Source organism: Hypanus sabinus, chromosome 21 (assembly GCF_030144855.1).
Source record: "Hypanus sabinus isolate sHypSab1 chromosome 21, sHypSab1.hap1, whole genome shotgun sequence".
NCBI classification, from domain to species: domain Eukaryota; kingdom Metazoa; phylum Chordata; class Chondrichthyes; order Myliobatiformes; family Dasyatidae; genus Hypanus; species Hypanus sabinus.
The window spans coordinates 34949558-34965082 of NC_082726.1; the positions used below are offsets into that span (position 1 = coordinate 34949558).

A 15525-nucleotide genomic window follows, 5' to 3' on the forward strand; every position below is an offset into this window, starting at 1 on the left:
GAGAAACACCAGGGAACAGTTAATAGGATAGCCTTTTCAAAGGGCAGAAAGCCCACTTTTGTGTTATTCTCAGTCCACAATTTCACAAAGAGTTTGGCACACACCTACTCAAAACTGACATCTTAAATATCTTATTTAGAGAGGCTCCAGGATAACAAATAACTGATTACATAGCAAAAGAAAAATCATTGCTCTTGTCCCATGGAGCATGTACCCAACCTACCTCCCACAAAAAATATATCTGGGATGTTAACTCAATCAAACTCTACAGAAACATAACTGATTGACGGATAAATGGAAATATAGTTTGCTGACTGAATGAAATAACTGCACCAAACTGAATACCAGCAGTATTAGAATGGTAGAAAAGTCTTCCATTAATCAGTGGCATGCATATTCACTGAATAGACTAAGAAGTCAAATGGGTGAGAAAACCCTTGATTCTTTCATTGAGAAATGGTATTAATAGATTGGAAATTCTTGTTTTGGTGATGCTTTCTAGTGGCTGAACTATAGGTTTAAATATTAAGCAAGATGAACCTGCAAGAACCACCAGCAGCTGAAGGCAGAAGAAACAGAATAATTAACAGGAACTCCTCTTTCAGTGTTCACTACATCATATCCCATTAAGAACATCAATACACAAGTATTTTCTTATGAACTTAGTGATTCATAAATATACTGGGGAAAACACCTGGTTTTTTTTAAAGATTACTGCATATCCTCTTCCTATAAAATTATCTAATAATACTGGAAAATTTACAAAGGCAGGGAAAAAAAAACACAAGAATGACAACATCTGAAGACTCAAAAACAAATGGTCATGTCTGAGGAAAACCATGTTTCTCACTCAGGTGAGGGATACTGAAGTCAGATCAAATTTACAGCCCACTTGAGCCCAACCTTTGGATTTCAACTCTTAACCTCTCAGTGAGATTTTACAGACCCCCTTCCAGTACCTGGGGACATTATTCAATTAAGAATGCATTTCTGGACTAACAGGGTTGCACAATTAAGATGGTTGCTGATAAGATGGCATTTTTTGAAAACATTTGTGTACAGAATAAAAAGAAAAAAACATTTACCTCATCATCATCGTCATCAAAGAGTGAGATTGGAAGTTGACTGGATTTGGTCTTGCTTGCTGATGACTGCTTTGATTCATTTTTTCTGGTGTTTTTGCTTGGAAAGACTAAATCCTGTCATGGAGTAAGAGTGAATCAAAAGTAAACAGGGACCCCACTGAGAGACTGATTGGTAGAGTCAGATAAAGAACCATTTTATTACAAAGTTGTTAATAACTTCATATGTAAACAAATGCAAAAAAAATTACAGAACAGACAACAAAGATACTCTTTTTTTAAAAAATTTTTTATTAGTTTTTCAAAACATTTTACAAATTAAAAACCCCAAATCCCAATGAGGAACATTAAAACAGTGCAAAATTAAGCATACAATAACAATATGCTACAAAGGAAGAGAATTTAACAAAAAAAAAGCACCTAAATTAAAGACAAGTAAGCTTAGTGTCCTCCCCAAGCCCCCACAACATAACAGAAAACAACAGCAACTCCAGACCAACCACAACACAATAAAGAGAGTATAAGTCAGGACAGCCAAACTCCCAGACTGTGAATACACTCAGCAACAGAGGATAATAATGCCTTCTACCAGAAAAAAAAAGGAGCTGAAAGCAAGGGACCGAAAAGAAAAAAAAACCCTAGTCAAGAGGAAGGTTATGAAAGTACTCGATAAAAGGTCCCCAGACCTTATGGAACTTTAGATCCGAATTGAGAACTGAATAATTAATTTTTTCGAGGTCCAAGCAGGCCATTATGTCGTTAAGCCATTGAGCATGAGTGGGCGGGGCAACATCACTCCATCTAAGGAGGATCAAGCGTCTAGCCAGGAGAGAGGCAAAGGATAATATTCGGCATTTGGTCGGACCCAGACATAAATCTGTCTCGCCCCAAAAACCGAACAGAACAATTAAGGGGTTTGGTTCTAGATGCTGATTCAGAATACACGATAACGTAGTGAAGACATCTTTCCAGAATTTCTCCAAGCTAGGACAGAACCAGTACATATGGATGAGAGAGGCCACGCCCCTCTTGCATTTATCAGAGAGTGGACTAATGCTAGGGTAGAATCGAGATTGTTCATAGAGCCCATATATCTAAATCTAAACTATCTTAAACTGGAAAAGGCAATGGCGAGCACAAAGAGAGGTTGAGTTAACCGATTTGAGAACTGAATCCCAGCTCTCCTCAGATAAGGAGATATTTAAATCCTGCTCCCAGGCCATTTTGATTTTATCCATAGGGGCCCATCGTAAGGTTGCTAGTTTATCTCGGATGATTGATATTAAGCCTTTACCTAGTGGATTCATGGAAAGAAATAGGTCCATAGCATTTTTTGCAGGCATTTCAGGAAAGTTAGGAATTAAAGGTGCAATAAAGTGTCAGATTTGGAGATATCTGAAAAAATGAGCGTTAGGCAGATTGAACTCAACAGAGAGCTGCTGAAAAGAAGTGAAGCGATTATCAATGAAAAGATCTTCAAAATGTCTAATGCCCTTCCTATACCAAACATGGAAAGCTGAATCGTATGTAGTAGGTAAAAAAAGGTGATTATGAGCAACAGGGCCGGAAACGGAAAACCCCTGGAAACCACAGCATTTCCTGAACTGAGCCCATATACGCAAAGTGTGTCTAACAAGAGGATTAGCTATTGATCTGGGCAGACTACTAGGGAGTGCAGAGCCAAGAAGTGCAGAGATAGATAATTCTTTGGTGGAGCTCAGCTCCATCGCCACCCAGTTAGGGCAGTCGGGTTGGCCGTGGAAGAAAGACCAAAAGGTAGCACAATGTATATTAGCTGCCCAATAATATAAACAAAAGTTAGGTAAAGCCATGCCACCCTCTTTTTTAGATTTTTGGAAATGGATTTTATTAATTCTAGAGTGCTTATTCTGCCACAGATATGACAAAATAATAGAGTCTAAATCAAAAAAAGATTTAGGAATAAAAATTGGGATAGACTGAAATAGGTATAAAAATTTGGGGAGAACATACATTTTAACAACATTAATACGACCTACCAAAGACACAGATAGAGGTGACCACTGTACCAGACTCTGTTTAATAGCATATGAAAGATTGGCAAAGTTTTCACGAAAGAGATCTTTAAACTTCCTTGTGATTGTAATTCCAAGATAAGTAAATTGATCATGGACTACTTTAAAAGGGAGATCACGAAATGTTACTTCTTGTGCTTCTTTATTAATTTGGAGAAGTTCACTCTTATGTAAATTAAGTTTATAGCCAGAGATCTGGCTAAACTGGTCAAGAAGTGAAAACATTAGAGGTAAGGATGTAGACGGATTTGAGAGAAAGAGTAATAAGTCATCAGCATAGAGAGAAACTTTATGCTCAACACCCCCTCTCCAAATCCCAGTCAATTCAGGGCAGTTTCGAAACGCTATCGCCAGAGGTTCTATAGCCAAATCAGAAAGGGACTTAAGGGGCATCCCTGACGGGTGCCAAGTTTGAGATTAAATACTTGGGATTTCTGAAAATTGGTTAAAACAGAGGCAGTAGGACACAGGTACAGCAATTGGATCCAAGAGATGAAATTTTGGCCAAGGTCAAATTTTTCTAAGACTGCAAAAAGTTAGTTCCACTCTATATGATCAAATGCTTTCTCCGCATCGCGGGAAATAACATATTCGGGAATCCCAGTTGGAGGTGAGTATAAGATATTAAATAAACGCCGAATGTTAAAAAAAGGGAGACGGTTTTTAATAAAGCCTGTTTGGTCAAAAGAGATAATGGAGGGAATAACGGTTTCTAATCTATGAGCCAAAACTTTAGCTAAGATCCTTACATCAACATTGAGCAGAGAGATCGGCCTATACGAGGAACACTCTGTTGGGTCTTTGCCCTTTTTTAAAAGAAGAATAATAGATGCCTCACTGAAAGAGGGTGGCAATTTGCCGTAATTAAACGAGTCAGATAATATTGAAAGTAACTGAGGAGAAAGAAGTGAAGAGAATGATTTATAAAATTCTAAAGGGAACCCATCAGGTCCAGGAGATTTCCCTGAGGACAGTGCAGAAATTGCGATAGATATTTCTTCTGATGACATAGGCGCATTGAGTTTGGCTTTGAAATCAGATGAAAGTGAGGGGATATTCAGATTCTGTAAAAATTAATCAACAGAGATATTGTCATTCAGAGATTCAGAGGAATAAAGCCAAGAATAAAAATTTTTAAATAAGTCATTAATTTCTAAATGATCCGATGTAAAGTCTCCGTTCTCCTTCCGGATCTTTGTAATATGTTGTTTGGCTTTGGAACACCTCAGCTGATTGGCTAGGAATTTACCAGACTTATCCCCATGAATGTAAAAGCGACTCTTGCTTTCGAGAAGTTGGCGTTCGACAGGTTGAGTGGACAGAAGGTTAAATTTAGTTTGGAGTTCAACGCGCTTCTTGTATAATTCAGGGTTCTTAGTTTGGGCATATATTTGATCCAATTCTTTAATCTGGTTAATGAGGTCTAATCGATCTGCATGGGATCTTCTGTTGAGATTTGCTGTGTAAGAGATTATTTGCCCCCTCAGATATGCTTTCATGGCATCCCAGACAATCTGGGATGGCACTTCAGGTGATGTATTAGTGTTAAAATAAAAGGTTATCTGATCCTTAATAAATTTTAAAAAATCATCATCTGATAGTAAAGTTGAATCAAACCGCCGGTGTTTATTCCTCTGAGGGAGACCAGGCAAATTCAGAGAGAGAGTAATTGGGGCATGGTCAGAGATCAGTATACTCTGATAGTCACAGGAGTGGGCAAATGGAATAAGTTGGTTATCGAGTAAGAAATAATTAATTCTAGTGAAGGTATGGTGAACATGTGAGAAAAAAGAATAATCTCTCTCCGTAGGATGGAGGAAACGCCATATATCAGAGATACCATAATTAGAGAGAAACGATTGAATAGCTAAGGCAGATTTAGTAGGTGGTCTAGTAACAGAGGACGATCGATCCAAATTAGGATCCAACCAACAATTAAAGTCACCACCCAGTATAAGAGAGTATGAGTTTAAGTCTGGTAGTGAGGAAAAAAAACGTTCAAAAAAATTAACATCATCAAAGTTGGGGGCATACAGGTTTGCTAGTGCAACTTTAGTGTTATATAGTTTACCAGAAACAATAATAAAATGGCCATTTGTATCAGATATTTTATTATGGAGTTCAAAAGGAATATTTGAGTTAATAAGAATGGAGACTCCCCTCGCTTTAGCGGCAAAGGATGAATGAAAATGCTGACCCGCCCACTTTGACAGAAGCCGGGAGTTATCAGAACAACGAATATGAGTTTCTTGAAGGAAAGCAATGTCAGCTTTGAGTTGTTTAATATGTGAGAATACCTTCCTCCTTTTAACAGGGTGATTCAATCTCTTTACATTCCAGCTCACGAATTTAAGTGCACTAGCCATTATCGATTACTAATGCATAAAAGGCAGAAGGCATATAAAAAGTCAAGCAGTACAATAACAGTCTGGGAGCAGAGATGTAAACATAGATTCGTAAAATCAAAACATATACATGTCCTGAGCAATAAAGAGAAATAATATATACAGTGAGTGATATTGGAACTGGAAATCCCACCCCACCCACACAACCCAAAACTAGATGGCTACCAAAACAAGTAGCTAGCTCTACCAAAAAAATTAACCCAAATACAACTTCCAGATCTGTGTCATTAAAAGCAGTTCCGTGTAAATACTATAACAAATAGTAACTAGTTTATGCACTAGAAAACATAACTACAGATTAGAACACCTTCTGCAGGAATATACAACTTAATACAGAGAAAATCGGAAGAAGACCAAAACTAACCTGCCCGCGAAAAATTATAGAAGAATAAAGTAAGAGAAAGGAAAAAAAAGATTAAAAAAAAGGAGAGGAAGGGGAAAATTATAAATTCAGGACGAGTATTTATCAACTATTTATAGAGAAGAGAGAAAAAAATTCAGAGATTAGAAAAATGGGGTGAAGGAATAAATAAATAAATAAATAAATATAAAAAGAAGGAAAAATAGATTGGCAATTAAACTGTGAACCAACAAACAGGGAGGCCTTCACTAAAGACTTCAAACCTCCAAAACAAGTTAAAGTCAGTTGTAGAACTCTGTAGATAAAGTTGTACAAGAATAAAAATAGATTACACACACACCAAATCCAGGGAGAGATTGTCAACAGCCCTTAGAGTTTCGATGAATAATGTCTGAGTGATTCAAGTAAAGTCTGAGTCCAGAAAAAAGTAATTTTACTACGAGAAGTACTTATCCACCATTTTAGGAGGTCCGATCGGGTTCTGAAGATGACTGGATAGCCGGAAGACTTGCCACAAATGCTTCAGCTTCCCTCGCTGATTTAAACCACTTGTATTTTCCAGTGTTAAGCTTGATTCGTAGATCGGCAGGAGAACGAAGAAAGGGTTTAAAACCACGATCAAAAAGCACTTTCATTGCGCGCACTTTCATTTCAGCGCGCATCTTTAAGGTCTGGGGTGCAAAATCTTCCACAAAGCCAATGGTTGTGTCCTGGAAAATAAAAGAACCTCTGCGACATGCCTCCACGATCAGACTGTGTTTTACCTGGTATTGATGGAAGCACAAGATTACTGGTCGCGGGCAGGAGCCCAGAATTCCGGGGGGAACGTAGACCCGGCGTGCCCGTTCGAGCTCAGGTGGGTTCGGAAGCAAATCTTTCCCGAATATCTCACAGAGAAACTCGGCGAAAAACTTCACTGTTGATCCCTGTTCGGTGGCCTCTGGCAATCCAAGAATTCTAAGATTGCAGCGTCTGCTGCGATTTTCGAGATCCACCATTTTGAAAAGGAGTTTGTTACACTTTTCCTCTAAGCTGGAACAGAGAGTCTCCAAGTATCGAACACGACTTTCTAGATCTTCAGAAGTCGAATCGATGCGAGATAAGTGTTGAGCATGTTTGTCCACTTTATCCTTGATCCGATCCAGTTTGTCTTCCAACTGTTTGAAAGCAGTTTTGAATTCCTTTAAAATTTTGTCTCGGAGCTGTCCGAGCGCAGCCAGGGTCTCGTCTGAGAGAGCCGTAGCTTCCTTTCTCCCGGATTTAGAACTCTTGCTAGACATTGTAAGTTGGATGTGTTCACAGGCAAGTAAGAAATACCGAAAAAGTTCCCAACTAAGGTTTAAAAAATGGAGACATTTAATGCAAAGATAGCAACAGTAATGGAACAAAAGTTCGGAGCAGCTAAGCAATCGCCATCTTACCGGAAGTCACAACAAAGGTTCAAAGTTTGACCCTCATTATACTTGCATATGAGCTGTAATGCAAACAGTCAGTGAGTGCAGATAGGGAGGAATAAACAAGCATGTCTGGCTGCACCCAGACGTCTGTAGGTGCCAGACGAGAATCTGCCTTGCATGAAGTTTTTAATTAGATTTGAACAAATATTCTTCCAAAATGTCTAATTAGTGCAACCAAGAAGCATATAATGTGATTAAACCTTCATCTGCTTTCCTCTTTACCGGCTTCAGTTGAATATTTCAGAGTAGCATAGCATTTGACATAAACAAATGAAAGGTTTTTCTGCTTGAAGCCATATCTTGCATTAAACACTGATCTGCAGGCCTGAGATACAGAATTCCACAGATTGAGGCAAATGTTACAATACACTTTTCTAAAACATCTAGTTCAAGGAAAGCAAACAAATGAAATTTTCTGCAAATAGAAATACTTAAAAGTAGACATAAGAAGCAAATCACCAGCTACCCACTTACAATATCAACACAGATCTATATTTGGTACAACATAGATGTACAAAATGCTTGTGTTCCACCAGCATTTTGTGTGCGTTGTTTGAATTTCCAGCATCTGCAGATTTCCTCGTGTTTGCTCTATATTTGGTAATTGGTTTATTATTGTCAATTAGTCCAAGGTACAGTGAAAAATGATTTCAAACCACCAGTACCTCGAAGTAACTCAAAAGGGAAATGAATAACATAATGCAGAGTATAGTGTTACAATAACAGATACATCCAAGTTCTAATATTATTTAAGAATCAGTGCCTTGTTAGCCTTACCTTTGATTCATCTTCATCAGAGAAAAGACCAGAGCTGGTTTGGGACTTTTCTGCGAGCAGCGTCGAGGATTCAAGCACTTCCGAAAGTGGTCCTGCATTCTTGGAAATTGATTAAGACAAATTAATTTCCCCAACTCTATCATCACTTCCTTCAGACTGCATCGTACATGGAGCTCACAAGTCTGATTCATTCACAAACAGTCCATCCTGGTTTGGGAGTTGCTATTGGAAACTGACCGTTAGTGCAGTTTCCAACTTCAAAAATCAAGCTATGAATTTCAATGCTGTACAAGAAGAGAGTTTATTGCTCAGGTAGGAAGCTACACCAGGACACATTTCTGCTGCTTTGAGTTCTGCCCAGACACCAGCCACAAAAGCAAATGAAAGCAAATAAATGCAGTTGCTTGAAATCTAAAACAAAAGCTGAAAAAGCTAGAAATACTTAGTAGTATCCACAAAAAAGAAAAATAGTTAACTATTCAAGTGTTCTGAGGAAAGGTTTTTGATCTAAAACTTCCACTCTTGCCTTTTCAAGATGCATCCCGACCTGCTGAGTACTTCCAGCATTTTCTACTTTTATTGTTCATGTAACAGTGTATCTGAGCACACCTATTAGATTGTTTGATACTTTCTCACAAAGTACCTAACAATGTAATGGGTGTGTTCAGATATCCAGAACTCACACACAATATCTTAGTAAAATTTCTTCCACTTTTCTTCAAATGACAACTTGGAAAACTTCCAGCCCACAAGCTGCTCTGTTCAATCTCTCACAAGTCAATATCCAATGTTTCTGCCCCAACACAGTTTACTTTCCAACACAATTCACCAATTTCCTCAATATCAGCTGTCTTTCTCTTTTGAAAGGTTGACTATCCTGAGCTTCAATCCCACTCAAGCAAAAATGTCAAAACTTACAGTCTGGTTTCCCCAGTAGATTTCCAGGAACGTGACAATGTGCAGAAATATCACTCGTTGGAAGGAGCAGTGCCCATGGGCAAGGAATCTAGCCACAGGGCCGCTAAGTAATGCAGCTACTAAACCTGCTGCCTCAGAGCTCCAATATCCTGGATTTCTAGTGTTCTGTGTCTGAAATTTATGTGCTGTCCCCAACACTATGTGCAATTTTCTTCAAGTGCTACCATTCCTTCCCACATTCCAAAAATGTGGCAAGTAAATTGACCACTAAATTTCCCATAGAATGTCACCGAGTGGTCAAATTTGAGGGGAATTGATGGAAAAGTTGGGTCCAAGTGTTAGCTATTTTCTTTGCAGCTAAACAATTGTCACCTTGCATTTTATATGATTACTTCTATATAAGAAACTACATAGTATGCTTCTTAAAAACACAAAATGCTGGCAGAACTCAGCAGGCCAGACAGCATCTATGGGAGGAGGTAGTGACGATGCTTCAGGCTGAAACCCTTCATCAGGAGCACTTCTTATACATCAGTATACTTCTTACTGGACACCGTATGCATATGCAGTTATGCAGTAGTAGTGTCCCCTAGTGGCTACATTTGAATTATTACGGAAGGCCCTAGAAGCTTCTCTGAAGCTGCATTATTTAAATAGGGGCATTCTAATAGGCTGACTCTTATCTGCAAATTTGAATGGAATCTTTCTTATCCATCCAGTATAAAAGAACTGACCGTGCAGCAGCTCCATCTTTTTCATTTTGCTTCTATCTTCCTTCACTTAGTAGACCTCAATCACTTTGTTTCCAAATCTCTGTTCTATTCATGCTCAATAAAATGATTATGAAGCAACAGGTTTTGTGCTCCTTTCCTGACTTCCAAAAGAACCTTGGATTAAAACCCATCAGAATCCAACAATTGGCGTAGTCACCGAGTATGACTGAGAAGTTTTATGGACTTGGAAGAATTGCAGACAAAGTGGAAAATTTTCGGCACCTAAACTAAATGGGAGAAAATAGCTTCCTCCCCAATTCCAAACTGTCTGAAAGGAAAACTAGTTTAAACTTCAATACAAATCAGAGAGGAAATTACTGATTTGCTAGTTTACATAAAATAACAGATCTGTAAAAAAAAAGTTGTGATCCATTTGGTACCAAGTACAACTTTGGTTGTGCAATCCATTGGTAGCAATCTATTAGTATTTTGAGATTGCGGTCAAAGTAATAAAAAGCACGTGTGAATTAAGACCATATCAAAATAATGGCCAAAGTCATGAAACCTACTAACAGCTGTTACCTGAATAGAACATCTCAGTTTGATAAAATTATTGTGAAGGAACTGAATAAAGCATACCAACATTAAATTTATCATGACCCAGAAAATGCCTCAGGGAAATTAAAAACCTCAAATGTGTGACTTAGAGATAAACTGTGTGGTCAGTTTGATCAAATGTGCGGACTCATGAAAAAGTTCAAAGGGTGAGTAAAGTCTTTTATTAATCAATTGGAAAAGAAATGCAAAACTTGTGATGAACTACAAAAACAGCATGATAAAGACAGTAAAAATGATAAAGAACAAATGTCTGCATTAACCAAACAAGTTTGGAATAAATAAATAAATAAATAAATAAATAAGCGTAAGGTACAAGATTCAGAAGCCACTGCAACAGCAGGGGAGAGCACGGGGGGGAATTCAAGGGGGCAGCCCTGCTCGTGACACATCTGGTGACATTACTTCTGGCACCCTTCCATGGAGAACACTCCCTATATTGAACAGCTGCTCAAAAGAGAGGCATGATCTGAACTCCGAAGAATTGGAGATGGTGACAGTTCTCCAAGTGCTTCCGTCTGGTAGGCGCTTCAGATCCCTCCAGACTAAGACTAATAGGCACTGGAGAAGTTTTTTCCCTACTGCGGTCACTTTGCTGAACAGTTAACTGCCGGTTAACTGTCGGCTAACTATTACTTGGATTGCACTACTTGTATGTATAATCTATATTTTCATTTATATTTATCATCTGTTATGAGCAGAGAGACAACATCTGCCAGAAGTAAATTCCTTGTATGTGTACAGGTACTTGGCGATTAAAGTCTGATTCTGATTCTGATTCTGAGAGTGCCACCATCTGAACTTCAAGGAACTACAGCCCCCAGCAACTCAAGCGAGGACCTTCGTGATAAAACAGTAAGATTAACAGCTACATCACTGCTTGCTCCAATAAAGACCAAGGGAGTGAAGACAAGCAGGACTGAAGACGAAACAATTTTTAATAAATATACTGACAAACTTGTGGCAGATCCATCAACTATTGCTCGCCCACTCAAAAATCTGATAGACAGGAAGCACTCAGGCGACCCTGTATCATTTAATGAAGAACAACTAAAAGTGCTTCAAACTTTAAAGGCAGCATTGTGTACTGCATCTGCATCAAGAATCCCCAATACAGGTAGACCATTTACCCTGTCACCAAGAAATATGGTCACATGATGGCAGTCTTAACTCAAGGACACAGAGACGTACAGCGTCCTGTTGGTTATTACTCTGCTAAATTGAATAATGTAGCATTAGGATGGAGTCAGTGTTTGCAAGCAGTACAGGCACCCGATCTGGTCATCATGCCTGATTCCAGCATTGAAGTACACACTTTACTGACTATGAATAGAGCCTCACAAGTCACAGCTGCTTGATGATCCAAGTGGTCTACTGTTCTTGAGCAACCTAATATAATTTAATGAACAAGTCCAGCTACACTGTTATATCAGACATGCAAAGCTATGATGACTATAACTGTGCAGGGGACAATAACATGTCAAGAAGGTGCCATCTCATTGACTCAACCTTGGAACAGCAAATATGCATACATCAGGATGTTCTTTATCAACTACAGCTCAGCATGCAATACCATCATCTCCTCAATACTAATCAATAAGCTTCAAGATCTCAGCCTCAGTACCTCCTTGAGCAATTGGATCCGCAATTTTCTCACTTGCAGACCCCAGTCAGCTTGGATTGGCAAAAACATTTCCTCCACGATCTCCATCAGCACAGGTGTACCACAAAGCTGTGTGCTCAGCCCCTGCTCTACTCACTTTACACTTATGGTTGGGTAGCTAAGCACAGCTCCATTGCCATATTCAAGTTTGCTGACGAACCACTGTCGTTGGCTGAACCAAAGGTGGCAACAATGCAGCATATGAGGGAGATTGAAAACCTGGCTGAGTAATGCCACAACAACAACTTCCTCAATGTCAGCAAGACCAAGGAGCTGATTATTGACTTCAGGAAGAAAAGGAGGAAACCAGAGGTCCATGAGCTGTCCTCATCAGAGGGTCAGCAACTTTAAATTCCTCAGTGTTAGCGTTTCAGAGGACCTGTCCTGGGCACAGCACGTAAGAGCCATTATGAAGAAAGCATGGCAGCACTTCTACTTTCTTAAAAGTTTTTGAAGATTTGGCATGACATCTAAAACTCTGACAAACTTCTATAGAGGTATGGTGGACAGTATATTAACTGGACATCATTGTTTCCTGGTACGGAAATACCAATGCCCTTGAACAGAAAATCCTACATAAAGTCGTGGATATGGCCCAGTCCATCACAGGTAAAACCCTCCCCACCACTGTGCATATCTACGTGAAGCACTGTTGCAAGAAAGGTGGTACAGAAGCCTCAGGACTCACAACACCAGGTTCAGGAACAGTTAATTCCTTTGACCATCAGGCTCTTGACCAAAGAGGATAACTTCACTCAACTTTACTTCCCCATTATTGATATGTTCCCACAACCTATGGACTCACGTTCAAGGACTCTTCAGCTCGAGAAGGCAAGTAGGTTAGGGTAGGAGGAGTGTAAAAATAGATGCTGGATAAAAGAGTACAGCTGGTGGGCTGAAAGGCCTGTTTCTCTGCTGTCTCCCTCTCTATGACCAATGCACAAGAACTTCAAGTTATCTGAACTACACAATCTTCTGAACCAGAGATAAATAATCTACTACAACATAACTGGGTCATTGATAAGGTATATTGACAAAGTTCCATAAACTAGTTGCCTGAATTCAAGATACTTGTGGGAATACTCAAAATAAGTCATCAGTTTTAGCAAGACCTAGCCAGAACAGCAGCAAGAGAATCCTTGTATCACTTGTTCTTGCTGATTAAGAATTCCTAACGATGGCTTATGATTGTGGGCCGGCCAGTGGTGTCCCAACCTGAGCAGAAACAGTATCTGTGCAGAAGAAAAGCCAAGCAATCTACTTCCATATCTTGCCATGGAAACCCAAACCCACTATCCATGAGTCAATGATGACGCAACTGGACTCAACAACCATAGAAAACCAACAATGTTATACCAGTTCAAGCCAAACCCACCAACTGGGGAGTAACACACCCATTACACAAAAAAAGTGCTGAGTGAATTCCAGTGCTGAGATATACACAATGTGTGTGTATTGGCAGCAAGAGCCTGGGCACATTAGTTAACAGGCAAGTCCTTCTCCTTGGGATCAACATTTGCTTAACAGATATTACAACAAGATTACTAACATAGATATATAGAAAGCCTACAGCACAATACAGGCCCTTCGGCCCACATGTACTTACTTTAGAAATTACCTAGGGTTACCCATAGCCCTCTAATAATGCTGATATTTAAATCGTGGCCACACATTTGGTTTGGTTCTCCTCCTTTACTACTGCCCCCATTTCTCCTTTGTCCTCTACAATGATTTGGATTTATTACCCATGATAGCCCAGCATTGCAGACCGTGAATGGTTAAGAAATGTAAAATTGTTGCAAAGCTGCAGTTAACTAGATGTTACACTTCGTGCACGTATTCTGAAGCAACCACTCACCTGCTGCACTCTTGATTTCTCTTTGGATACTTTAGGTGTCTCAAAGAGTCCACTGTCATCACTATCATCAAAAAGAATTGTAGTTGGCTTGGGTTCAGGGGCAACTGATAAAAATCAGAAAGAAAAACAGACTGATTAATTATACTGGAGTTACTAAGTATGTATGCAATTCAATTGCATTAATCAAATATTCTGAAAACTGTCTTAACCAGTTAATGGGATTTTAAACTTAACTGTTACCTATTGAGGGGGACTGGATCTTTGTATGTCTCATTGTTAGGGGGTATTCTAGAGTTGGGAAATACAGCAAACGTTAACTTCAACAACCAATCTTCAGACCTGAATGTGATTTGTAGATTCAATTTAAAATGCAACCCTGAACAATAGCTTCTGAGAACTGGGGACACCAGTTGATTGCAAACCAGACAATGCTGATTAACATTCATTTTGGGTGTCTGGAGTGCGGGTTTGAAGAAGGCGGTGTGTGAAAACTACATGTAATTCAAAGGAAGCACAGTAGATACATTGTAACTATCGAATTGTCCTGCTGTTACCTTTGATCTTTAGCATACAGAATGTCATGTAATAGTGGATCAAATAGGCCTTTTCCACCAAGTGTCTCTTTCTTTCTTTCTTTCTCAATCTTTTTATTATTATCAATAATAAGGACAAAATACAAATGATATATTAATAAAAAAGAAATTACAAACATACAAATTCCATTACAGATGAAAAAAGACAAATAGTTACAGTATAAATGGGTTTACCAAGACATAAACCATACAGTATATGTATGAACATGGTAAGTCTAAATATTTCATAATATATGATATAAAAAAAACAGAAAAAAGAAAAAAATATATATATATAATGCAAAATTAGCTAATCTACTAATCTAATGACTAATAAAGAAGAAAAAAGAAGCGAAAAAAAGAAACATTGGGAGAAGAAAAAAAAAGGGCTGTTTATAATATCTCACAAGAATAAATAATCATCAATGCCGTCACTTCCGGTCCTCTCAACATACATAAGCTAAAAGCTGGAAAGTCAAATGAACTTGGAACGGGGTCATATTACATCCAAGTGTCTCAATATGATACCTCTTGCTCGTTTCTGTTGAATAAAACACTTCTAGATCCACTAGCTTCAGTGTCTCTCCAGTGATTTTGTTCACACTATTCATTATTGTTGAGCATTATATTGTCTGGATTTCCAAATGACAAGGTACGATCAGAAATGACAAGACGGCCGGTGTCACAAAAGCCAACACACTGGCATTTTTTGTTCACATTTTATCTTAGGACTCCTGGCCTCAGAATCCACCTGGTTTATGACCCTCCACTTTATCATTAACCTGAACTACATTTTTTTCAATGGTCTTCACACTTTATTTTGCATTGTTATTATTTAATCTCAATCTAGTTCAAAGCACTATGCAATGACTTGATCTATGTAAACAATATGCAAGACAAGCTTTTCACTGTATCTTGGTACATGTAAACCAATACTCAATACCCAAGGATAAGCACAATAAGCCTACCGTTGACCGAGAGCAGGCCCCAAACCCATTTCATCCAGCACATGGGCAGAGCTGGATGGGAAAATGACTATCTTCCAAATCC

The 15525-nt window shown here is 38.7% G+C and overlaps 1 protein-coding gene across 6 annotated transcripts in view; it reads right to left on the reverse strand.

Moving 5' to 3' along the window:
- Positions 1-15525, reverse strand: part of washc2c (WASH complex subunit 2C) — a 71911-nt gene that overhangs the window by 16048 nt on the left and 40338 nt on the right. For all 6 annotated transcript variants that reach the window (XM_059946294.1, XM_059946297.1, XM_059946293.1 and 3 more), the window contains 3 exons: positions 13904-14007; positions 8137-8235; positions 1086-1199 (listed from right to left, as the gene is read on the reverse strand). In XM_059946294.1, the coding sequence (XP_059802277.1) occupies positions 1086-1199; positions 8137-8235; positions 13904-14007 (317 nt within the window). The remainder of the gene's footprint in view (positions 1-1085; positions 1200-8136; positions 8236-13903; positions 14008-15525) is intronic.